The sequence below is a fragment of the Theropithecus gelada genome, chromosome 17 (assembly GCF_003255815.1).
Source record: "Theropithecus gelada isolate Dixy chromosome 17, Tgel_1.0, whole genome shotgun sequence".
Taxonomy (NCBI): Eukaryota; Metazoa; Chordata; class Mammalia; order Primates; family Cercopithecidae; genus Theropithecus; species Theropithecus gelada.
In genome coordinates, this window is record NC_037685.1 from 90,668,670 (window position 1) to 90,695,964 (window position 27,295).

Here is a 27,295-nt window from a genome sequence, read left to right on the forward strand (position 1 = left end):
AAAGAGGGCAGTCTGAACAGAGGTTGTGCCTGGGAAATGGGGACAATGAGACCATGTGGGTGTGGAAACCCAGATGCTGTAAACTAACACAGGTCAGAAAAGATGAGAAACAGATTTGTGTGAGGTGGCCAAAGAAGAAAATTGTTTGCTTTGGACAAGGTAACTTTGAAGCTTTTCGGCAGTATCCAGATGTCTTGAAAGAACATAAATTTATCTATCTATGTATAGAACACGTTTTCATTATTTTTTTTCATGATTGCCCCCTAAGGAGTTTTTAGGCAGTTTTTTCCTAATTGCACCTATAAAATTTTAAAACCACAAAGGTGATGCATTTGTTTATATACTGTATGCATTTCTGTGTTTTACACCAAAAAACTAGTTAAACAAGTAAAACATTTTTGCTCTCCAAGAACCAATTTTTTATCCCTGAAAAATACCTATTGAAGATACATAGCTAGACCTCAGAGGAATAAACTGGGGCACCAACCTGTGACCAGTTGATCAAATTAACATAAACAGGCATGTAGAATGAATGAAAAGAGGATACGGGCTTGACATGACCAGGGTGGACCAATCCTAATCTGAAATGGCTAAGGAGTACAATCACAGGGAGAGGTAGTAAAGCAAAAACTTGAACAATGATAGAAGTTATCTTGGGTTTTGTGTAGTGTTGGGGTAGAAAGTATTGGGAAGGAGGAGTGGTATGAACACAGGACTAATAGGTAATCTAGTAGCATTCCCTACCATCAAGTAATCATTTAGAGCAGAGATACAAATAAAGGGTTAAAAAAAATGAGTCTTTTCCACCAGAATTTAATTTAGAGCTGGAAATTCAAGGCATATCTAATTAGGCACAGCCCTATTTACTTGCTTCCTTTCCAAGAATTTCCCAGTTTAAAATTGATTCCTAAATAAATTCCCATAAGTAATATTTTTAAAAATCCAACCTCACTAAATATTCTATCACCATCAGAAAAATACCAAATAACTGTGAATGTCCGGTAGTGGAAGAATGAGAGATTTCTGTGCCATCAGACATATTAACATACTGACTACTTATTGATTCAAAAACTATCATAGCCCTGAGAACAGTGAGTTACCCACCTAGACAGCCTTACTTTCACAACATGACACATGTAATAGGTTTAAATGCTATGCTGACCTACACAACATGCAAGTTATACAGTGGTTCCCAGTACTTTAAAAACAGACTGAATATGAACACTTAGTCCATTATTTGGTACCTTATTTAAAAGAAATACAGATTTCACAACATAGAGCTGAGTGTTTTATAAAAGGACGCTTCAAAAATATGACTCCATTGACTACCTAGACAAATTGTCACTAACATATGTGGATGATTTGGCAATGTTAAAGCATGCCCTTGACTAATTAATAGTCTTGAGCAAGTTACTGGACCTTAGCTTTCACACAGGTAAAATAAGAAAATGAAACAACATAGAAACTCTAAACTCACCTTTTACTCTAAAAATATTAAGTATATATTATAGTGGAACTAAGAGTTAGTAGACACAGTACAATCTAATTTTAAAAAACTAGAAGAATGGAGAAATGTATTAATAATCTCATTTCAGAGTTATTTCTGTATGTTTGGGTCACTTGGAATCATTCTATAGGCTTCTGTTTTTACATATAGACTCATGAATGTCAAACACAATTTTTAAAAGTTTCCTTACAATCCTATAATTTCATTCATACTATCATTTTAAATAGGTAAGGCCAGATTAAAAGCAGCAAACTCTTACAAATAGTTTTCTCTTTGTACAGCCACCAAAAGTTAACATGAAAGTTGTATTCTGTTTTGTTAAAAACCACCCTAGTAGCAAAGATCCTTTTTCTCACCTACCCTCATTTACAGCAAGGACTACTTGGGGAACATCCTTCCTACTCTGAACTCTCAGCAATCCATTATTACCAGTCTACACCCTTGTAGTCTGTGTGGAATGTTAAGACAATCACCATCTACTTCCATAATTTGTAAAGCCTAGAGAGAGTATTCCAGTAGTATTTGTGATATAGCTAAACAGCCAGCAACTGCTAGGATTAACGTATCAAGAAATCTCAATGATGGAAGCAACCAATTGGATCAATCTTGGTCTTTATTTATAAGCCATGAGAATTCAGAATTTAGAATCATGGAACACAATGTAGTTTGTAGCAACTACTAGTTTAATAAATGTTAAGTACTCAAGTCAAACACAGATTTGAGTTATTCAGAGACAATTATAAAGCTAAACACTGATTTAGGCGGAGGGTGCTACCATGGGTTGTCTTGTTGAATACATCAACTGAGTAGCAAGCAGCATACTGGGAACAGTCTAATATTAAAAAGTACACTCACTGAATAGTAAAGGGTAGCACATTACTCCTATCATTTCAAAATGGGTATTTAACAATTGAAAGACACCATTCAAACTTTCAAGTAAATAAATTTGAAACTAAGCCTAATAAATAAGAGGTTCAGAAAAGAAGCATGTTGTTGATAATGCATGGTGTCTCATTTAGAAATTACTATGCAACTCTAAACGCCAGGGCAGAGATTTTTCATTCATGTTCTAACATTCTCTAGAAAAATTTCACAATGCTGCCAAGACACGCTTCCTGCCTCAACTACTCTATTCTCTCCTTCCCCTCTCTCTAATCATTTTTCAAAAAGTCTTCCAAAAGCATGAAAGCATAAAATGTATTAGGTCCTTATCCATTTGCTCAATATTTTTTTGTTTCATTAATGAACATTACCAACTAAAAAGGCACATTCTACTTCTACTCCTATCATATTCATTCATATCATAATCAGTTTCTGAGTTAGAACAATTAAATCTTGGAAGACAGTGTTAATTTTGTTGAAGATGAGTAACAACTTAAGTACACTTTGCAATGCTAAATCTTGGAAAGAAAATAAAATATTGGCTTTAAAAATATGTTCAGGTTAAAAGTATGCTTTATTTAAACTTTAACAGTCAGTGCTTGACAGGATTTCTTTTGTATTATTGTCAAGAGATTTATCTTACTGATGAGTAATCATCACTGTTAAATAGAATTTCCTATTTATGTATTGTTTCTTTAAGGTACATTTAATGTGGCATAAATGTCAAATAAACAAAAGATGGATGGAGTTTCTCCAACCACTCTGTTCATTCCAGACAAAATAATGTTAAAAGTGGATCCTGTAATAAATCATGGCCTAGTTGTCAGTCTGAAGTAAAACTCCCTTGTAGTTACAGTGTAAGGTTTGGGGATATTTTTGAGGTATTCAGCACAAATTTGGATGACATTTAAAGAATATTCCATTATCTTAGTTACATAGAAATAATTTAAATTTAAACCCTAAAATAAAAACTCAGCATCTTGATGATCTTCAGAAGTCAAGGAACTAGAATCCCTTCCTGTTTGAAATAACGAAACTTGCATCCTAAGAATATTATCACATTAATAACTCTATTCCGCATCATTATGTTCCTATAATCTAGGTATGTATCAAAGCAGCATTGAATATTTAGATGTTTAGATGCTGTGGACATTAGTGACCACCAGAAACATGACAAAGTTCTGAAAAATCTTGTCATGGCACCATTAACAGTTTAGAAGAATACAACCTTTGAATATTAATGCTGAGGATGACAGTAGCAATTCTTGTTTGGTACTTACTATGAGACAGACACTAGTCAAATAATATAACACATGTTAACTGCTTAAAACATACAACCCCCAACTAGCATTATATCCATTATTTAAAAAGGAAAAAGGAAATTTAGAGAGATCATATAGCTTACGCTGGATCACATGGAGCCAACAATTGGAACACATGTCTGTGTGAATACAAAGCTCTTATCCACTATAAAATATAGTTTCTTTATAGAAGTCTTTAGCCTAGCTTATTATTAACAAAAGAAAGCAAATTCTCAAAAAATGGTAGTAAAACAACAAAAGAGCACTAATGCAATTAAAAATATTAGCACCCTTTAACCTGCTAATTCTAGCATGGAAAGCATCTAAAAACAGACACCACGCTCCCTTGAGGTCATTTCTAGCTCTAAGAGCACAAAATTCTATTGTTTTATCTGTAAAATAAATGAAATGCCATCTGAATCATATCAATCAAATAGCAACTCTTTATATATTTCTAATGGATAACTGCTGACAAAATATAATATCACATGATTGAAGAAAAAGGTATCTATAAAGTTTAACCTTCAATGGATTTATACAACTATATTTTAATAGCATCATATCCCATTTCAAATCTTTTGCAGAATAAAGTGGATTGCGTATGCATAAAATAGCATAAAGGTATCCATGTGAAAATGAATGTATGAAGACACACTGACAAAGACTATATCACAGTTGCTCAGATAGAAAGCTCAAAAAGTCAATGTGGTAGTACAAATTCACTAATAAAACCAACCACCATTATAGAATGGATATTGTTTTCTGGTATGTGTGTGTGCTTGTGTGTGTGCCTGGTATGTGTTTGTGTGTGTGTGTGTATTTGAGATGGGCTCTTGCTTTATTTATATATATAAATGTTTAAATATATATATATTTTAAATAATCATTGTGCTAATGAAATTTTTCAAAACAAAACAGTATCATTCCAAGACAAATGGCAATGAAAATCTTGAAATAAATAAAACAAGATGGTTGAGGCAGGAGAATTGCATAAGCCTAGGAGTTCAAGACTGCAGTGAGCTATATAAACTCACCACTGTACCCCGGCATAGGTGACAGAGTGAGACCTGGCTCTTAAAACAAACAACAAAACAAAACAAGCCCGAGGTGCTTATGCCACTGCCATAACCATAACCGTTAATACTAAAATACAACTTTCTTAATAATTTTAAAGATAGAAACTAATTGATATTAGGTAAATTAGATATTAAGGCATATAAATATTAAATTACTTATGGCACTCGTATATAAAAACAATTTATATTAATTTTCATTTTAAAATGATGAGAATTAAAACATTAAGTGACCAAGAAAGTGCTTTAAATAATGTGGACTTCCATAATTATAATATGCTACCATATCCCCACACACTTTCTCTGAATTATATTTTTAACACATTTCTCTTGAATTACAGTGAGTGTAGAAACTTCTATATAAAAAGGATTTTTGTTTTTAGTAAAAGTTTAGCATATTACATTGTCTATTATATTGCACTGTTCTGTTCATACGGCCCCCTTTTTCCCGCAAAAGTTATAAAACAGCTCAATGTTCTTTATAAAAAAGGACTATTTTCAGTTCTTTTAGTACTGAGAGATCAGAAAACACACATTCATAACAGACAAATGGGAAAAACTACTAGAATAAACAATCTGCAAGGGAACAAATATGATTAGAATACAAATATATTTTTAAAACGCTAAACTCGGATGATCAAAGACATAAAAATATACAAGATACTGCTTCGCCAACTATATCAGCACTCTCTACCCTAACAAAAACACTCTCACCAAGAACAACGAATCATGGCAGGGTTGCAGTGAGACCGGCACTTTCATAGTGCCAGTCTATGAAAGCCACTGCAGGCATGTGCAAATCAGTAAAACCTCCAGGCAAATAATTTAGTAACATATGTCAAAAATTTTAAAGATATTCTTGTTTGGAGTAGTTTCAGAAAACTCACTGGAGTCCAATACTGTCCAGCCAAAGCTATATAACTAAACTGCTATTTTAGAGCACGGATTTCTTAATCTAATAATAAGAATTTCTCATGGGAACAATTAACAAAAATTGGAGAAAGTGCTTAGAAAGTGAACATGTTTAGATTGTTTATACAACTGGACCAAATACATTAATTTTAAATTAAAGCTTTTTTAACCCTTAAAATTTTATTAATAATTAACAGACTTTATATTTTAGAGCAATTTTAGCTTTACAGGAAAAATGAACAGAAAACAGAGTTCTTATATATCCTTCCCTATGCGAACACACAAATTATCCTGTGGTAAACATTTTACATTTGTGTGGTACATTCGTGACAAGTAATGTATCAGTATTGACACGTTATTGTTAACCAGTTTCCACATTAAGGTTCGCTCTTTGTGTTCTGCAGTTCTATGTGTTTTGATAAACTCAGTGTTATTCATCCATCACTACAGTGTTATACAGAATAGCTTTACCACCCTAAAAAATTCTGTGTCTCACCTATTCATTCCTTCCTTCTTCCCTCTCCCCAGAACCCCTGGCAACTACTGATGTTTTACTGTCTCTAGACTTTTGTCACTTACAGAACATCACATAGTTGGAATCATACAGTACATAGCCCTTCCAGTCTGGTTTCTTTCACTTAGCAATAGGAATTTAATGTTCTTCCATGTCTTTCCTTGGCTTAAGGAGATCATTTATTTTTAATATTACATAATATTCCAAATGAATATACCATAGTTTATCCATTCACCTACTGAAGGACATGTTGCTTGCTTCCAAGTTCAGGCAATTACGAATAAAATGGCTGTAAACATTTGTATGCAGGTTTTTGTGTGTTGTTTTCAATTCATTTGGGTAAATATCCGGGAGTGTGATTACTGGATAGTTTGTTCTACATATAGCTTTGTAACTGCCAGTTATCTAAAGTTGATGTGCCATATTTTGCTTTCCCACTAGCAATGAATGAAGGTTGTACTATATACTAACCAGCACTTGGTGCTGTCAGCGTTTAGTATTTTAGCAATGCCAGTACATATGCAGTGGCGTCTCATTGTTTTAGTTTGCAATTCCTTAATGACATATGCTGCTGACTATTATAGGGTCAGAAAAATTACAGCTCCATCCTCTTAGGGTCCTTGCTGGTCTGACAATTTAATTTGACGTGAGATAGATTAACAGGAGAAACGTGTAATGCAAGTTTTCCGTAGCACAAAGGCCATCAAAGGAATGAAGATTGAAAGAAATAGAGTCAGATACCCATATACTGGGTTGAGCAAAGAATAGTTGTTAAGAAGCAACTACATTAGGTGGGAAATTATTTTTAACAAGGCCTCTACAAAATTCTCTTTGTTGAGACTTTTTATTGTTGAAGATTAAAGATACTGCATCTTTCTGGTATAGGAAGGCCATCTTTTGCATCAAAATTTTATCTTCTGCTTTTAAGAAATAGCAAGGAGGTGAAAGTGATCTTTCTATACCTACTATTTTTCAAGTATCTTTAAATTAAATAGTCAATATACCAGAATAGCATATTTTAATCCCTTCAATATTTACTTAACACCTATACGTTTTGATGGGTATCTGTTCACATCTTTTGATCATTTCTTTAAACTGGTTTGTTTATTTTCTTAGTTTTAAGAGTTTTTGTACATTTTAGATAAAAGTCTTTTATCAGATATGTGTTCTGGAAAAATTTTCTTACAGCCTGTTGTCTTTTCATTGTCTTAACTGTTTGCCACAGTTTTAAATTTTAATAAAGTTCAATTTATCCATTTTTTTCTTTCATAGATCATGCTTTTAGTTTTATACCTAAAACATCATAATCAAAACAAAGGTCACATAGATTTTCTCTTATCTTCTATAAAATGTATAGTCTTACATTTTATATTTAGGTCTATGATAAATTTTTAGTTAATTTTTGTGAAAGATATTAGGTCTGGTAACTTTTCTTTTTTAATGTAGATGTTCTAGCACCTTTTCTTTAAAAGAAAGACTATTCTTTCACTATTGAATTACCTTTGTTCCTTTGTCAAATATCAACCAACTATATTTATACGAATCTATTTCTGAGGACTATATTCTGGTCCATTATTTAAATTTTTTTTTTTTTTTCCTGTGGCTAATACCACAATCTTTTCCTTACTGCAGTTTTATACTAAGTCTGGAAGTCAGAGTGTCAGATTTCCAATTTAGTTCTTCTTCTTCAGTATTGTGTTAGCTATTCTGGATCTTTTGCCTCCCCATACAAACTTTGAAATCATTTTGTTAATATCCATAAAACAACTTGCTGGAACTCTCACTGGGGCTCTATTGAACCTATAGATCAAGTTGGGAAGAAATGACAACTTAACCATACTGAGACATGCTTTCTATGAACATGAAATATCTATTACTTTATTAGATCTTCTTTGATTTCTTTCAAAGTTTTTTAGTTTTCCTCATACAGATCTTATATGTATTTTGTTACATTAATACCTATGTTTTAAATTTCCAATTCCAATTGTTCATTGCTGGTATACAGGAAACCAATGGCTTTTTAAAATAGGGGACCTCATAATTTAAAACTTTGATATCATTGCTTAACAGTTCCAGGAGGTTTATTTTTTGTCAATTTGGTGGCGGAGCGGGGGAGGGGGTTCTACATAGGCAATCATTTCATCTGTGAAGAAAGAGTTGTGTTTATTCTACCCCAATTTTTATAGTTTTTATTTTTCTTGTCTTATTGTATTAGCTAGGACTTCCAACACAATGTTCAAGAGGAGTAGTGAGAGAAGATACACCTGCATTGTTTCCAATTTTAGGGAAAAAACATCTAGTTTCTTACTATTAAGTATGATGCTAGCGGTCGGTTTTATGTAGATGTTCTTTATCACAACTTGAGGAAGTTCCCCTCCATCCCTAATTTGGTGAGAATTTTTCTCATTAATGAATGTTGGATTTTGTCAAATGCATTTTCTGCATCTGTTGGTGAGTTTTCTTCTTTAGTTCATTGATGGTGATAGATTACATTAACGGATTTTCAAATGTCGCACCCAGCTTGGATGCAAATAATTAAAAAGTGTTCCCTCTGCTTCTATTTACTTGAACAGATTTAGAGAATTGAAATTATTTCTTCCTTACATGTTTGATAGAATTTACTGGTGAAACCATCTGAGTCTTGTTCTTTCTGTTTTTGAAGGTTATTCATTATTGATTCAAGTACTTTAATAGATTCAGATTATCCATTTCCTCTGGTGTGACTTTTGGTAGATGGCATCTATCAAGGTCCATTTCATCTAGGTTATCACATTTGTAGGCTTGGTCGTGTTAATAATATTCTTCCGCTATCTTTTTAACATCCATAGGATCAGTAATGATAGTCTCTCTTTCATTTTTGATACGGGTAATTTGTATCTACTTTTTCTCTTGGTTAGCTTGGCTATTGATCTTTTTAAAGACTCAATCAGATATTGGTGGGTTTGACTTTATTAATTTTCTGTATCAATTTCATTGATATCTGCTCTAGTATATATTAGTGCTTTGTCTTACCTTCTTCAGAGTCCATTTGCTCTTCTTTTTCTGGTTTCCTAAGGTTAAAAATTATTATTTTTAGATCTTTCTTATTTTCTAATGTATGCACTTGATGCTATAAATTTCCCTGTAAGCATTGCTTTCATTGTATCCAACAAAATTTTATAAGTTGTATTTTCATTTTCGTGTTTCATATAAGCAGATCAAACAGAATGATTTTAAATGAGATGTTTTTGTTTTTTTAAATATAAATACAGAAACTTGTGAACTTTACATTAAAGGACCTAACAAAACACACGCCTGATATATCTCAAGTGATATTTTTCAGTTTCTTCTGGTGGTGGTGGATTATGTACCTCCCAATGCTGGAACCACAGTTCAAAGCCACCTATGACACATTTCATCATCATCCTCTCCCCATCCCCCAAGAACAAATGTTCATAGGTACCAATGGCTAAGTATTACTATGTGGATAATAATGTTGCATGTTTTGTCTCTGATTCCAAAAATGTAGAAACAATGCAGACCCTTGATAAAGGAGAGGTAAGATACTTATTAGAGTATCAGGAATGGAGTGTCTTGTTTCCGTTTTTTATTTTTCACTTATAAAATATATAAAAGAGAAATCTGAATTAAACAGGGATGGTAATATTCACTTTAGGTGCTATCTCTGAGGAGGCAGTTGTCTGTAAGCATGATGCTGAGGAGGATTCGGAGGCTGGGTGTTTGGGGGAAAGCGTAGTGTGATAGAGAAGCTATGTTTGCTATGAGAACAGGAAGATGAAGGCCCACAAGTAGCCTATTTGCTGAGCCTGAGCAAAGTCACTCTATCTTTTATAATTTTTTTTTTCCCCATTTTTCTATTTGAGTTTATTGGCTTATTTCTTTTTTTTTTTTTAATTTATTTATTATTATTATACTTTAAGTTGTAGGGTACATGTGCATAACGTGCAGGTTTGTTACATATGTATACTTGTGCCATGTTGCTGTGCTGCACCTATCAACTCATCATTTACATCAGGTATAACTCCCAATGCAATCCCTCCCCCCTCCCCCCTCCCCATGATAGGCCCCGGTGTGTGATGTTCCCCTTCCTGAGTCCAAGTGATCTCATTGTTCAGTTCCCACCTATGAGTGAGAACATGCGGTGTTTGGTTTTCAGTTCTTGTGATAGTTTGCTAAGAATGATGGTTTCCAGCTGCATCCATGTCCCTACAAAGGACACAAACTCATCCTTTTTTATGGCTGCATAGTATTCCATGGTGTATATGTGCCACATTTTCTTAATCCAATCTGTCACTGATGGACATTTGGGTTGATTCCAAGTCTTTGCTATTGTGAATAGTGCTGCAATAAACATACGTGTGCATGTGTCTTTATAGCAGCATAATTTATAATCCTTTGGGTATATCCCCAGTAATGGGATGGCTGGATCATATGGTACATCTAGTTCTAGATCCTTGAGGAATCGCCATACTGTTTTCCATAATGGTTGAACTAGTTTACAATCCCACCAACAGTGTAAAAGCGTTCCTATTTCTCCACATCCTCTCCAGCACCTGTTGTTTCCTGACTTTTTAATGATTGCCATTCTAACTGGTGTGAGATGGTATCTCATTGTGGTTTTGATTTGTATTTCTCTGATGGCCAGTGATGATGAGCATTTTTTCATGTGTCTGTTGGCTGTATGAATGTCTTCTTTTGAGAAATGTCTGTTCATATCCTTTGCCCACTTTTTGATGGGGTTGTTTGTTTTTTTCTTGTAAATTTGTTTGAGTTCTTTGTAGGTTCTGGATATCAGCCCTTTGTCAGATGAGTAGATTGCAAAAATTTTCTCCCATTCTGTAGGTTGCCTGTTCGCTCTGATGGTAGTTTCTTTTGCTGTGCTGGATCCTTTCCTTACTCCTTATACGAAAATTAATTCAAGATGGATTAGAGACTTAAATGTTAGACCTAATATCTTTTATAATTCTATTAAAAGAATCATTCTCATTTACAACATTTAATAGCAATTGAAAAACAAAGGTGACGTGAAAAGAATTTACCAAAATGCTATTTAGAAAAGCCAATGAAATATTTCTTAGAAAATGTCATAGATTAAATGTGTTAATGAATGAGTCAAAGGGGGTTGAGCATTCTAAATAGTTTCACATTGCTTTGGAAATCAGTATTTCTGTGATTTAATTGGCTGCATGTAAAATAAGAATGGCATTTGTTATTTGCAAGTCTTTGGCCCATACTGCTTTACTTTAAAAGGTTGCCAAAATTTACTGGTATAATTTTGCCAATCTAATAAAGAATAAAAATCCTTCCCAAAATAACCTGAATGCAAATGGAACAATGGATTTGCTTGGCAGAGATCTTTCTTAAAAATAAATTCATAGAGTAAAGGAAAAAGTGATACATAGGGATCAAAATTTCACAAAAACGACTCACAGTATTAACTTGTGTGAGTGTGACAGGTATGCAAAATACAAACTGCCTGAAATAGGCAAAGGTATCCTGTCTCACGCTTTTATAGTCACTGAAACTCTTCTTGTACAAGGTAGAGACTTGCAAAATGACTCGAGAAACAGGCCTTCAACTTATTTCAGTTCCACTACATGCCTGAAATTCACACTCCTTTTCAAAGTTTTCATTTTCAGAGTAATGTTTAGCTTGGCATGAGAGGAAAGCAGCAATTTTTGAAAATATTTTCACTACTCATTCTTTTTTTTTTTTTTTGAGACGGAGTCTCACTCTTTTTACCCAGGCTGGAGTGCAGTGGCACCATCTCGACTCGCTGCAACCTCTGCCTCCTGGGTTCAAGTGATTCTCCTGCCTCAGTCTCCTGAATAGAGTAGCTGGGATTACAGGCGCCCGTCACTACGCCCGGATAATTTTTGTAGTTTAGTAGAGACAGGGTTTCTCCACGTTGGCCAGGCTGGTCTCGAACTCCTGACCTCAGGTGACAGGCCCGACTTAGCCTCGCAAAATGCTGGGATTACAGGTGTGAGCCATGGCGCCTGGCCTCACCACTCATTCTTAAGTGAAGAAGTCAAGTTGTTTCTTTTTTGTTTTGGCTTTGGTGTTGGTTAATTTTCATTTTTTCATGTTTGCTTTTGGTTCCAGACCACCAGTCAGGGATTTTCCATTCTGGGATATGAAAGCAGGGCAGAAGACCAAGTGATTCACACTTCAAGTTGAGTATTAAAATCACCTGGGAAGTGGTTTTAAAAATGCCACCAGTCAGGATCCACAACCATTCTTTTTCTAAGTTAATTGAACTGTGTGGGGACTGCGGCATCAGTATTTCTTAAAGGGTACTCCAGGTTGCTAATCAATGTCATCCGAAAGAGATTTGTCACAATTTTGGAAAGAGTCTCATTAGGCTTGGTGGAAACATTAAAGAACATGAGAATTCAATGTTTGTTGTTGTTTATGTTGTTTTAATTATCCCCATCACAACTCTGGTGGAGTTATTCTACTTTTTCCACTTTTTGCTTATAAAGGGAATATCCAGAATCATATAAAAAATTCATGCATTAGAAAAGAGAATTTAGGAAAAAGTAATTTTGTCTGTCACCCCCGCACCGTCTTAGCACCTAAACCTCAACACCCATAGCCCCATTACCATGTATTCTTCGATGACTTCAACTTTGAGATGAACTCATTAGATATTCTACTGCCACAGAAAACAGAAGGCTTCCTACAAAGTGACAGTATGGATAAATTTAAAGTGGGATCAATAGTTACTTGTTTCTGCAATTTTCCCAAAGAATAACAGCATAAATACTAATAAAAATTAGTTATTACATGTGGTAAACGCCTTCAAAATTTGTATCTATTACCCCAATATAGGAAGTCAGTTGATTTAATCACCTGGAACAAAGAGCTGCATCACCTTGTTGTACTGATCAGAATGATCTGTTACTCAGAAATTATACATCTTATTAGACATTAGTGAACATTATTAAAAACATGTTATAGCTATTATATGTGGATTAGTAACATCTGCTTCTTAAATTTACCAGTCAAAATTATCTCATATATTTTAATATGATGTTGAACTTTGATGGTGGGGTCAATTCACTCTTTACCTAAAATCCTTTGAAAAAAACGAACTTGGCCCTATCAACACGTCTCTTGGAGAAATATCTTTGACACTAACCACTAACCAGATACAAACTTTTCTAGGTCGGCATGTTGGTCAGATAAACATCTACCATCTGCCAATTTAATTTCTAAAGATATGTTTTCCACTTAATCAACAGCAGTCCCCCCACTCTCAAAATTAATATAATCTCAAAATGTCTATTATACATTTTTTTAATCTAAAGTTCAGTACTATATTTGGAGGATTTTTTAATGACAAGCAGTTCTCCATTATTTCTACAAGGTTTATCCTTTTAAAAAGTCAAGCCATCAGAAAACAAGGTACTTATACTATTTTAGCTAAACTAGAAGTAGCATTACTGTGACCGAAACGTACATCTTGTTTCTCATCATGAGGGTTCGCATGAGGTGCCAGGTCCTTAAGAGGCCCAGAATACATATTTTGGGGGAGAGGGGAAGAGAGGAGGAGAGAGGGAGATGGTTCTAAAAAAAAAGATTCTGATGAAACTGACTCATTTGTTGTTTATAACACTATTCAACATGTTTTCCTTTTGTAAAGATACATATGCAAAATTTCTTATGAAGGTTTAATCAGGGAAAACACTGTTTTTGCTCATGAAGTGAAGTCTTCGCATCACTTTGATCACCAAAAAGTCAAGCACCTATACAGCAACTTTAATTTTTATTTAGATTTTAATCATAAATTCAGTTATATTTACCTTATATGTCATATTTTACTTTTTTGTCATATGCCACATCAAATCTTTGGGATATAAGAAAGTAAATCTTTTTCTCTCTGAATCCAGAGATATTATAGTTACTCGTTGCCATCCTGACTACAAATGTCTACAAAGCTACGATACAGCTCCCCAAACTAAAGTATAATAGGCATGAAACTCAAGTATTCATGTTCTTATTTCTAAACAATGCAAAGTTAATTTAATATGAATTTTCATGAATTTTTCATACTTGAGTTAAATTTGTAAAGGGCATTTAAAAGTAAGGATTTGGGATATAAAATGTTAAATGTCATATAATTACCCAGCATGTTTTAACAGATTAAAATACTTCCCTGTCTTTCTACTGTCAAATATATATGGAATTCCTTGTGTAGGAGCTTATCATCAAACCAAATGCTTTATACTCAGTGTGAAAATTCAATCACAATTGTCAAAGATCAAGCTGCTACTTCTGATAACAAATATGATGAGATATCATCTTGTTCAATATATGCTTTCAACTTGACATGTAGGCTAATAAAAAACATGAAGTTGTAGTATTTATTTTGTTTCTTCCACAACAGAAGGCTCCTAAGAGGGATGATCAAAATACTTAGTATCATTGCATGAAAATAAAGTCAACTCTTTATCTGCAGACAGATTAACTGGTTTGCCAACTAACTGTAGTAAAATAATAACAGCTACGGTACATTTGTAAAAGATTTTAAAATTACTATGCATCAGTGATTGTATCTCAATGAGAGGATGTCTATTTATTTTCAACTACAAAATAAACATAAGACACTACTTTTTGTCTTATGACAATAAATTTCATTCATTCAAGCTATTTATTGAGTACTTACTATATACCAACCACTGTAGTAGGCTATCTTACCTCAGTAATCAGACCTAGTCTCCTGTCAACAGCTTTCCTTAGAAGAAGGCATAAGGACATGAGGAAGAGCATGCAGCCAGTTTTTTTGTGAGTCAACTATAGTTCTGAGATGTAAAACTTAAAGAGGATCACAGACACTTCTGCACGAGGAAACAGACTGTAGTACACGTGTGGCTGTGGACTTAACTTTCCCCTATCTTGCCCCCCACCCTGTTTTTCTTACTTTGCCTTCCTTTTCAGGGAAAGCCTGAATCTGCCATTCTTGCTTGCCTCCTTCTCCTTCAGCTTCCAAGTTCATAACCAGCACACCCTGACAATTCCTCATATGTCCCTGAATTTGTATACTTCCCTATATCCCCACTACATTCTACCTCAAACCCCTCTGCCGTTACCTTAGCTTGGAACTCCATCATCTCAAAGCACAATGATAGTTAACTTAGTGGACGCTCAAACCTTTGCCAAATAATTAAAAAAGGAAGCTTCAATTATATGCCCTTTAAGATACTGAGGTAAACAAGAGTAGAATAACAACAAAAAACCCCTGATCTTATTCTCCTTTGAGCAATCACTTCAAACATGCCAGTAGCAATATCTCCCATTAGTTGCCTAAGGTAGACAATTAGGAATTATCTTTGACCTTTCTCTCTTCTCTGCCATCTCCCATACCATCCTTCCTATTACCTTCTCAGTTTGGTTTCCTCTGTTGCTCTCTTAGGTCTCACACTACATGTCAGTCAAACACCAAATACCTCCTCACTGTAACCCTCTAATCCAGCGCTGTCCAATAGAACTTTATGCAATGATGGTAATGTGCCATATATATGCTGCCAATGGGTATGGACACTGAGCACTTGACAAGTGGCGAGTGTGACTGAGAAACTATGTTTTTAATTTTATTTACATTTCAACTAATTTGAATTTAAGTAGCCATATATGTTTAATGGCAACAGTACTAAACAGTGCAGCTTAATCTTTTTCTATACTGCTGATAGACATATCTTGCTACAAAACATCTGATCACATTACTTGCCTTACAGAATGTGTCTCCATAAAATCCCCATCATTAGGCAGGATATTCAAAGCTCTTTACAATCTAGACCAACTTCCACCTCAGTCTCATTAGCCCCACTCCTTTCCCATCTAGTTTGCACACGTAGTAGGCCACTCACTGTACTCACACATGCTGTGCTATAACCCTTATGGAAGCTGCTGACTCTTGCTTAAATGCCTTTTCCTCTCACAGAACATCTGCTCATCCTTCAAGATCCAGTTTAAATTCCCATTTCTCTCTGAATACCTAACTACCCTCTCATGGCTGAGCTAGGCTCTCTGTCTAAACTCTGCTGCCATACTTTTTATATATGGCTTCATTAAAGCATTTAATCATAATTAATGGTTTACATGTGGAAAATATGAGTATCATGTATGCCAGGTAAATATTAATCACATATATTAAAGAAAGAATCTGGCAAAGCATCTGGCACAGGACTTCACTCTGAGTAAGCCCAGGATAGATGTGCCAGGTCTTCAGGATGTGTTTTAGGAATTGTATCGCCCATGCTAGCGATCTTCACCAAATATACCTGCCTAAGAAAACAGAGAGGAAAATAAAAGAATGGAGATGGGGCAAGGGCAACACTCACAAGGCATTGACAGAAATGAGAGGCTTAGGCCACGGAAATTGTACAAGAAATTTCATGCAGTAAACCTATAGGTAAAGCTGAACTTGTTTTTCACCTTCCCTACCTAACTGGCAATAGCAATAATCAAATTCCTTAATCAGGGAGTGTAGTTGTTACGAGGTCAAGAACAAGAAAACAGTTTTCTTGTGATGTGTAACTAAGAAGAATTTGTTGCAAGCAGATCAATAAAGCCCTATTACTATGGCCCACTCCTCAGGAAAGAGCTCTGTTTTACAAAACATTGAATATATTTGCTGTAAGGAAATTCAACCTATGAAAAACACAGAAGGAAAAAAAGGCTCTAAACTTACTCTATTTTCATGTCCTCTACAATTATATTTAGATAGAAACATTTCAAAATCAATGATATCTGAGTTGCACGTATTTCCAAAATAATAATTTTCCCTTTATATAAAGGGGTCTCAGTTTTCTCTCCTTTTAGTCTGCTTTTGAAAGCAATGCAGAGAAATATTTAAATAGTTAAAAGGTAAAAATGTTAATGGCAATCCTAAGCAATATTCAATATATATACAGGTATCTGAACTGAGTAAGTATGAGTCAGTATTAATAATATTTTGATGTTCCATTTCATTGGTTTGAGAAAGCATAGGTTTACAATATAATTTTGTTATTAAATAAAATCCTTGAGTTGGATTTACAGATTGAAGAAAATTAGTATTTGGATTTAGTTCAGAGGTTGAGTAAATTAGCTCAGTTCACTCTGGGTTTGAGTTCATGGTTCAGTTCAAGTTCTTGATAATGAGCACATCAAAATAAAAAATATTTAAATAATGTAATCAGGGCTGACATTTAAGAGCAAGTGTTCAGGCAAATATGTGTTTTTAAAAAACAAACTCACTTTACAGAGAGAGCTAAGGTTAAATCCGAAGGTTTGAGCATTCCGGGAGCCAGCATTCATGTAGTTTCCCATTAGCAATACAAGTTCCAGCAACTTGCTAAAGCTTTTGCTCTTCTTTATCTCTTCGCAGGCAGTACTGACAGCCATGATGTCAGGTTTGATGTTGTTCACCTGCTCTTCAAACTGAAGCTTAAAGAGAATAGCACTGAGCCGTGGCCGTAGTCTCTTCACATTGCTCATCTGATTGAAAAGAAAACAGCAGATTTCCTTTAAAATGCATGGTATACTTTAGTACTGTACGACTGCAAGTAATCTGGGATGATTTATTGGTATGACAGTACCGAAGAAGCAATATGTCTCCCAAAACTGATAGCAGGAAGAGAGAAAAGCCCTGCTTGTTTTTGTAAGGACTCCAGAGTCATCCCTCAAAACCCAAATTAACAATTTGGATGCTCAATGAAAAGAAAGCTTTAATTAAATGATAATGTTTAATTAAGCAATAAAGTAAGCATTTTTTAAACTAAATTCTAAAAAGGTAACAGGATACATAGGCCACAAATTACAAGGCATTCATGTCATTATTTTGAATAATTTTTGTTCAATACTGCAATATACTGGGTCATGTTTAAAACATATTCAGAAAAGTCTAAAGAGGGTTTGTTTTCTTCAAATAGCAACTGCTGTCCTCAGAAACCCTGCTGACTAACGGTATGTGTTAGATAGAGGGAGAGTAAATAGGTCCCAATTTGTACTAAATTGACTTTCTTCAGAAACACAGGAAAGTAGAATGACTCCTGACACATACTAAATTAGCAGAATCAGAGTTAGGAAACATGGGAGTAGCAGAACCGCAGAAGCAGTGCAAACCCACAAATCTATCACATGCCAAGTTAACCCTGTCTGGGACTCTGGGTTTCTCTATTGGGAATGTGGGGGACTGGAGATGTCTAAAAGAACAAAGGGGCAAGTTCCTGCCTTTATCCTTACTCCTGTGTTATATCAACACACATGCAAGAAATAATCAATTAGGTGTAGGCTGAAGATATACCACATATTAAGCTAGATACGAATTCCTTGACCAAACGTATTAGGGATTCAGGACTTAAAATGCACTGAAGGGGCAGTAATAGTAAAATTGTTGAACTTCGACTATTGTAAATATCAAAAGCAGGTTAAGGCAAGGTCAGAAAAAAAGCAGAGACAGGTTAAAATAGGGACTGTTTCTCTTAGTCACAGACTGTAAAGGAAAGGCTAAAAAACAATGCTATATGAAGCCTGTAGGGTGCCAAATATAATGAAAATCATGATTGTTTGGGACACAGAAAGCTATCAGTTCATAATATAATAATGACCGTTACTTAAAGTATACTAGACAAAGGCTTATTAGACTCCAGTATTTTATAGACACTGCCTTAATGACTTAACATAACTCAGCTTACTCACCTGACAAAAATTGAGCAATTAGTTCTTTGTACACAACTCTGAGAGTATTTTCATATAGACCAAAGCCTTATAGTGAATGAAGAGTTCCATTTTCAAATAATATAAATATCTAATTTATACTTAGCTTTCTCCCCAGCCCCTTGCCAAATTAAATGGTTATGTGTATACAATCAAGATTCTAAGAGCTCAATTAATGTAGTTATTAATAAGAAGTCTACTTTACAAGGCACTTTAAGGAATGTCTTCATAATCCACTGTCTAGGAAAAAGAAAGAATGTAAGCTCAACAAGGACCAAAAAAAAAAAAAAAAAAAAAGAAGAAACATCATTAAAAGTTTATAGAGTAAGTGTAAGAGATATAAAAGTTATAAAGAGACAAAGAGATGCACTATTAGAATATTGATTCTTACTGGGCATGAATTGTTCTTTTAAAGCAGTGATCACTTATCACAAAGACTTTTGTCTTAAAATATATGTCTCCAGATGGGTTCACTTGCCTGGACTTTTTTTATCCTTAACCATTGCAAAAGGAAGATGTTCATATGACATTGGTAACATGAGTAATGCTCTGTTACACGTAATATGTCCTTTAGAGCAGTCAGATGTACAAAAGAGCACTCACGTGTAGCACCTGTGGTTATGGCCATTCTAAAGGTGTCTAACGGGCTCATAGCATCTCTGTTTTCAGTAACTGCCATTACTCATGATTATGAAGTCAGATACTTGCAATAAATATGAGAAGAAATTATCCAGTATTCTATGCAAAACATTTGTATTACAAAATATATTAATTCTAATATATATTAATGTACTACTATTTTCATGCACAGAAGAAAAAAGAGACTGCTTAAATGCCTACATTATACCACCCCAAAATATGTTAAAGCTTTCCTGCTGACAAGCTAACCATATGTAGCCAGCATAAAGTAATTAATTCTCCTAGAAAAATATAACCTAGATTTGTATGAATAATGAGTGTATCTGGCACTAGGGACAGGTACCTTGAAAAGACAGAGTAAGTCTATGATGTAATGCAGAACAAAGTGCTACGAGTTCATGAAAATCCCTGACAAGGCAAAGTCAGGAAAGTAACCTAAAAACAAAACTTTGAACGACACTTTAAAAAAAATTAGATGTCCTTTTCCTAATGTTCCTTCTTCCAAGTTTAGATAAATCAGTATTTGACTATTATTGAGTAAATGTATTTTAATGAACAAAATTATTGAGTGGGAAAGGAACTTGAAAGGTCACCTGGAGATGGTGCCTGTCTTTAGTTCACTATTTAGCCATATGATGACCCCTAGGCCAAATGGTTGCCCTTTTTATTTAACAACAAAATATCATTTAAGGTTAATGTTCCAAGATCTAAATCTTGGAATCTATGATAATAACAGAAGGGTTATTTTTCTTTTTTTAAGGCAGAGTCTCACTCTGTCGCCCAGGTCGGAGTGCAGTGGCACAATCTCCGCTCAATGCAACCTCTGCCTCCCGGGATCAAGCAATTCTCCTGCCTCGGCCTCTTGAGTGGCTAGGATTACAGCCGTGACCCACCACGCCTGGCTAATTTTTTGTATTTTCAGTAGAGACAAGGTTTCACCATGTTGATCAGGCTGGTCTCTAACTTCTGACCTCAAGTGATCCGCCCACCTAGGTTTCCCAAAGTGCTGGGATTACAAGCATGAGCCACTGTACTCAGTCCTTTTCCTCATTATTTGATCAAACTATTTCTTCAGGTGGAATCAAATAAAAAAGGTTCAGAGGGGGGAAAATATATGTACATGTAAAAACTCTGACCAATGTTTCCCCATCTTCACCACTTCTCATATTCTATCAACATTGGGGATTTGCATTCTGTTTTCCTGCTAAGAAAACTAAACTTCTGACTTGTCTAAGACTAAGTGGAATGCAGAAATGGAGAACTATGATGCTCAAATAATATTCTGAAGGGCAACAGAAAGTCATTTTTAAAAATGAGAGGAAGGAAAGGGTAAAAAATCTATAAACATAAAATGTAAGCTAGTTAATAATTAGAATGTTAGAAGAAATTAGAATTTCATTTTTACAATTATCCTTTAAATCTATTGTTATGAAGTCTTAGCAATACAAATTCACGAAACTCAAATCTATGACAATAGTGAGATGTAATCTGAAGATCAATCCAAAAAAGTAAAAATACATTGATTTCACTCCTGTTTTTCTTGAAGGCAGGGAGCAGTACTCCTGTAACCTCCCCACCCACAGATGTCACATGTCAGAATGAAGAGATCTTAAAAGCAATGACTGGTAAAAATGAAGAAGCAATATCCAGAACCCTAAGGGTAATCTTATTTCAAAATTTTGTTTGTTGGCAATATATGTTGTTGGAGAGGGAACAACGTAAAAAGACCTTTAGAAAAATCAATGAACCAACAAGTATTGAATGGGCCCCATTCAGTGCTGTGAGGGGCACAGGAGCCATAGTAGCTGCCCCTGCAGCCCTTATCATTGAATTCTTTCTGCCTGTCTTAAGGAGTAGAAAATTGGAAAGGTTCCCAGGAAGACGTAGTCTCTCGTAATCTCATTATGGTTATATTTTTCACATATAATTTTAATTTTATCCATTATTCTATAAGGAAAAAGAATCATTTTTACAACAACTTTGTTTAACACCATATCTAGTTTTCTTTACACATTTTCTTTTATAAATACAGGTTGTCTGATGTTTTTTTCCCCCTGTCCTACTATGCCGACTTACACCGCACCCCTCAAAAGGATTTATTTTTTATTCTTTTTTATTCTTCCCTGAAGTCATTATGAAACTAACTGTTCACTTAACTTTCTAATAGTACAATAACCTGCTGACTGGGAATTTACTGGCCTCAGTCTTAATTTATAATACTCTAAAAGCATTAGTTCATATACTTGGTAGATATCACATTATAAGGAATAATAGAAAAGCATTTCGGGAAGGTGAAATGACTCTTTCAAGTCACCTGGCGAGTAGGACCCAGGCCTAGAGCTAACTTGCTGCTAATCAACTGTCCTTAGCACTCAGAGCATCACAATATGGGAATTAATAACTACAATTTACAAATCATCTGGAACTCAAACTTCCTCTCTTATGTTTTCTTGTAAGAATGAACTTTAATTTCTTCACAGTAGTTATCAAGTAACACACTACAGAAAATGACCCTGCAATGAGCTCTGCCTGCCACCTGTACTATCTCAATATTTCTTACCTTTCTCCTTAGTATACCCAACTACCTCCTATTGTGCTGAATCTTTAATACTTTTTCGGATCTACTTTTGTTGTCCCTCCACATCAGGGATCCCACACCAGTAACTGTTAGGAAACAGGCTGCACAGCAGGAGGTGAGCAGCTGGCCTGAGCAAGCAGGAGCAGGTGAAGCTTCATCTGTATTTATAGCTGCTCCCTATTTCTTGCATTACCACCCGAGCTTGATCTCCTGTGAGATCAGTAGTGACATTAGATTCTCACAGGAGCGAGAACCCTATTGTGAACTGCACACACAAAAGATCTAGGTTGCATGCTCCTTATGAGAATCTAATGCCTGATGATCTGTCACTGTCTCCCATCACCCCCAGATGGGTCCATTTAGTTGCAGGAAAACAAGCTCAGGGCACCCACTGACTCTACATTATGGTGAGTTGTAAAATTATTTCATTATATAGTATAATATAATAATAGAAATAAAATGCACAATAAATGTAATGTGGTTGAATCATCTCAAAACCATCCCCCTGCCATCTGTGGAAAAAGTGTCTTCCATGAAACCATTTACTGGTGCCAAAACGGTTGGGGACTGCTGCTCCACACTACACTCTCCACTCATACTCTCCTATTAGCTAATTCTTCAGTTCTCTATGGGAGAGGTATAATAAGCAAGAAGAATGTGAAAAAACAAATGCATTTTTATGAAAGACAAGAGAAAGTAGTGTGATCTAATACTTACATCACAGAGAATTAAGACACTAGGGAAACAATTTTTGAACTTGATTTTTCTAATGATATAAAAAATATCTTTCATTGTTAACAGACCAATATGTTCATGATCTCCAGAATTCTCAGAAAAAAACACAAGTTCATTTCACTTGGAGAAAGGCTTAAAAAAAAAAAAAAAGCTATTCAAGTGACTTATGCTTGAGGTAATACTCAGAATATCAAAAATGTTTTTAAAATAAGTGTACTCATGATATTAAAGCTGCTACGCTAAAGTTATTTAAGAAAACTACACAAAAACAAAGTACATATGGTATAATTTTTACATATTTCATAGGAGAAAGGTAAAGCCAAGGCTTGTACAAAAATATTAAAAGGCTAAAATGTATATTCCTCCACTTAGTCAAGAAATAAACAATCGGTTATAGACATCATAGATTGCTGCACCTTTGTTTATAAATCCCTATCAATTCTGGGTCACTAAGGATTTCACAGGAGGGCCAAATGAGTTTTGAAGATTCTCAGGATCATCAACTAGTAAAGCTATGAATGGTAAAGCTAAAGAACAAAGAGACTTCCTATTTAATTTGGCAATCTCAGCACACAGTCTTAACACATAAGTTCCATATCTCTTGAATTAAAAAGCTGGCATAAACCCCAGAATCATATTAGTGTCTTAAATTCATTCATGCCCGCTTCCAGACAATCCCCATCTCATCATAGAAAACCAGTGTTTTTTCAATCACTATAGCTTAGTTTTGCCTGTTCTTGAAATTTATATTAATGAAACTATACGGTAAACAGTTTATATAGCTGGCTTCTTCCACTCAAAAAAAATTGACTTTGAGATTTATACACATGTATAATTCGGTACTTTGCTCCCTTTTATTAACAGATTTCCATGCAAGAACATACCAAAATTTGTGTATCTACTTTCCTGCTGATGGACTTCCCCCTACCCCACCCCAGTTTGGAGCTATGTAGTGGGTTGAGTTGAACAGAGACCCACAAAAGGTATGTCTAAATCCTAACCTCTGGTACCTTGAATGTGATCATATTTGGAAACAGTTGTAGCACACGTAATTAAATTAAGAATCTCAAGATGAAATCATTCTGGATTTAGGGTGAGCCCTAGACTGGAGTGATGCATCTACCAAGAAACGCCAAGGATTGCGCATGGCTTAATGAAGCTAGCAGAGAGGAATGGACCAGATTCTCACTCAGAGCCTCTGGAAGAAAGGAACCCTGCTAACACCTTCATTTATGATTTCTGGACCCCAGAAATGTGAAAGCATAAATCTCCGTTGTTTTAAGCCACTAAGATCATAGACATTTGTGGGGGCAGCCCTAAGAAACTAACACAGGCTATTATTAATACTTTTGTATGAGTGTTTTCATTTCTATTAAATTAGTAAAAAATATAGTACAAATGTATACCTAACCTAAAACATTGCCAAACTGTTTTTACAAAGTAGATTAAATGATTCTATATTCCCTTCACAAATTTACGTTTTATTCTAGCTATCTTTTTTCTTTTCATGTATAGGTCCGTACTCCATTCCTCTAATTATTCAGTGAGGTCTGATGCAGGAGTTGAGATACATTTTGGTCCCTAAGATGTATAGACTTTACAAAATCATTTGATACAAAGAACATCACTGAACATCAAATGATGGTATGTTTGTGGGTCTGTTTCTAACCTTCTAGAAAGCTTATTTCTATATCCTTAAGCAAAAACTTTTACCTTGATGCTATATCAGTAGTTTAGGTCCACCAAGACTGTTCTTCTTTAAAATTGGTTTTCTACATTCTATGTCCTTTGCATGCCATATGAGTTTTAGAAACCATTTGTCAATTTCTATAATAAAACCTGCTGGGATTTTGATTGGGAATGTGTGACATTCCTAGGTCATGTGTGGGAGAAACGATATCTTAACAATACCAACTCTTCCAGTCTATAAGCATAATATGTATCACCATTTCTTTATAACTTCTTTAATTTTTCTCAGCAATATCTTACAGTTTTCAGTGGAAAATCTGCACATATTTAGTGAAATGTATCCCAAGGTATTTTTAGTTTTTTTATGACATTGTAAATAATACTGTTTTAATTCATTTAAATTTTTGCTGTTTTTAGAAAAAATAACTATTTTTGGTACGTTGACTGTACTCTATGACCTGCTGAATTCACATGGACAATTAGGTCAGCTGACAAAAAGAAAAAGATGGTATACTTTCTTTCTTCTCATATAGTCATCTTTTATGTCTTCTTGTTACACAGATTAGTACATTATAATGCTGAAAGGAAGTAATGCAAATAGACACTTTTACCAGGTTCTCTACCATAAAAGACAAGGTATCTAATCATTCACCATTAAGTTGAGTATAACTCCAGGTTTTTCATGGACATCCTTTATCAAAATGAGGAAGTTTGCTTCTATTTCTAGTTTGCTGAGTGTTTTTTCATAAAAAATGACTGAATTCTGTCAAATGCTTCTTATTTTGCATGTATTTAGGTGATTATGATTTTTCTCATAATTACCTGGTTTTTTAAATCTGATAATATGGCTAACTAATTTTGAAATATAAAACCAACCTTGCATTCCTGGGATTAATTCCATGTGGTCATAACACACTCTCCTTACTAAGTTCAGCAATATTTGATACAGAAATATTTTGTTGACAACTTTTGCATCTATGTTCATATATGATATGAGTTTCTAATTTTGCTGTACTAGATTCCCTTCTTTGATTCCTGATACCAGTAATTTGAGAATTTGGTTCTTTTTCAGTGCTTCATTTTCATTTGGCTCAAAATAATTCTTTCTTTGGCCCACCAGTAATTTTAAATTATGTTATGCAATTTTTAGACTGTGGTAGATGTTCTATTATTGTTGTTGTCTAACTTAATTCTGTTATAGAGAGAAAACATATCTTGCAAGATATCTATATTTTGAAAATTACTGAGGCTTATTTTATATTCCCATATGGTCCACCTTGGTAAACATTTGACATGCGTTTAAAAATAATGTGTATTTTGCAGTTGTTGTAGATAGTGTTCTATAAATATCAGAACAAGTTCGATGATAGAAGTGTCTTGATTTTCCAAGTATTTTACTGATTTTTTGGTATACTTTTTCTAGAATTTATTCAAAGACGAGTGTTAAAGTCTCATTATGAGTGAGAATTTGTATATTTTTCCATTTATTTCTGCCAGGTTTTGCTTCATAAATTCTGATGCTCAATTTTTAGGCATACATATTTAAGATGATTATCTCTTCCTGGCAAGTTATTATTTTTGTTATTGTATACTGATACTTTATTTCTTATAATATAGTTTGCCTTGAAAGATACCTTCTTAGAAACACACATACCCATGATAATTTTCATGTGCTTATTTTATTACTATTTGTTTTCGATGTGTCCTTTCTGCTTTTTTCTCCACTGATATGGTTTGAGTGTTTGTGTCCCATCAAACATAAATGTTGAAAACCTACTCACCAGTGTGATAGGATTATGACATGGGGCCTTTGGGGGTGATTGGATCATGAGGGCAGAGTCCTCATGAATAGGATTAGCACCCTCATAAAAGAGGGTACAGAGAGCTGCCTTGTCCCTCCACCATCTGAGAACACAGATAGAAGGCAATATATATGAATCAGAAATCAGTGGTCCCTCACCAAACATGGAGTCTACCAGCACCCTGATCATGGAAGTCCTGGCTTCCAGAACTGTGAGAAATAAATTTCAGTTGTTTATAATCCATTCAGTTTATAGTATTTTGTTACAGCAGCTAAAATAGACCAAGACAACCTCTTTTATCCCTTTTCTGCTTTGTGTTAGTCAAGCAATTTTTAGTATTCTATTTCGTCTACTGGCTTAACTATACCTCTTTTTATATTTTCTCTGGTTCGTCTAGGATTAATATATCTTAATGTATCAATCTAATTAGAATTACTATTAAGTCAGAATTGTACCTCTTCATATTTCTCATTTTCTACCTTACCCTTCCAGATTTCATATTTCACCCTTTCTGCACAATTCTATTTGTTCTATACCATCATTTGTGCAATTATATCATGTATTTTACACTATGTACATTATAAACCCTGTTTGCAGTATATTTTTTATTACAAATTTTCTTTCAAAAAAATCATAAGAAAAAAAGTTTCATTTACTATTTCAGGTACTCTTCATTACTTTTTGTAGATCTGAGTTTCCATCTGGCATATTTCCCTGTTACCTGAAGGACAACCTTTAGCATTGTAGGGTAGGTATGACTGTCACAAACTCTTTCAGATTTTATAATACTGAAAATGTCTTCAAGTCACCTTCTGTTTTTTAAAGATATCCATAAAGATAGAGAAGTCCGAGTTTACAGGATGTTTTTTAACACCTTTCTGTTGAGCTTCTTGCATTTTAAACACTCTTCTGTTACTTCTGCTGTCTATCACTTCTGTGAAGCCAGCAAAATCTTTTA

The 27,295-nt window shown here is 34.4% G+C and overlaps 1 protein-coding gene across 5 annotated transcripts in view; it reads right to left on the reverse strand.

Annotated features, from left to right (window-relative positions):
* Positions 1–27,295, reverse strand: part of DIAPH3 (diaphanous related formin 3) — a 506,048-nt gene that overhangs the window by 190,940 nt on the left and 287,813 nt on the right. For all 5 annotated transcript variants that reach the window (XM_025364744.1, XM_025364743.1, XM_025364742.1 and 2 more), the window contains one exon: positions 17,434–17,673. In XM_025364744.1, the coding sequence (XP_025220529.1) occupies positions 17,434–17,673 (240 nt within the window). The remainder of the gene's footprint in view (positions 1–17,433; positions 17,674–27,295) is intronic.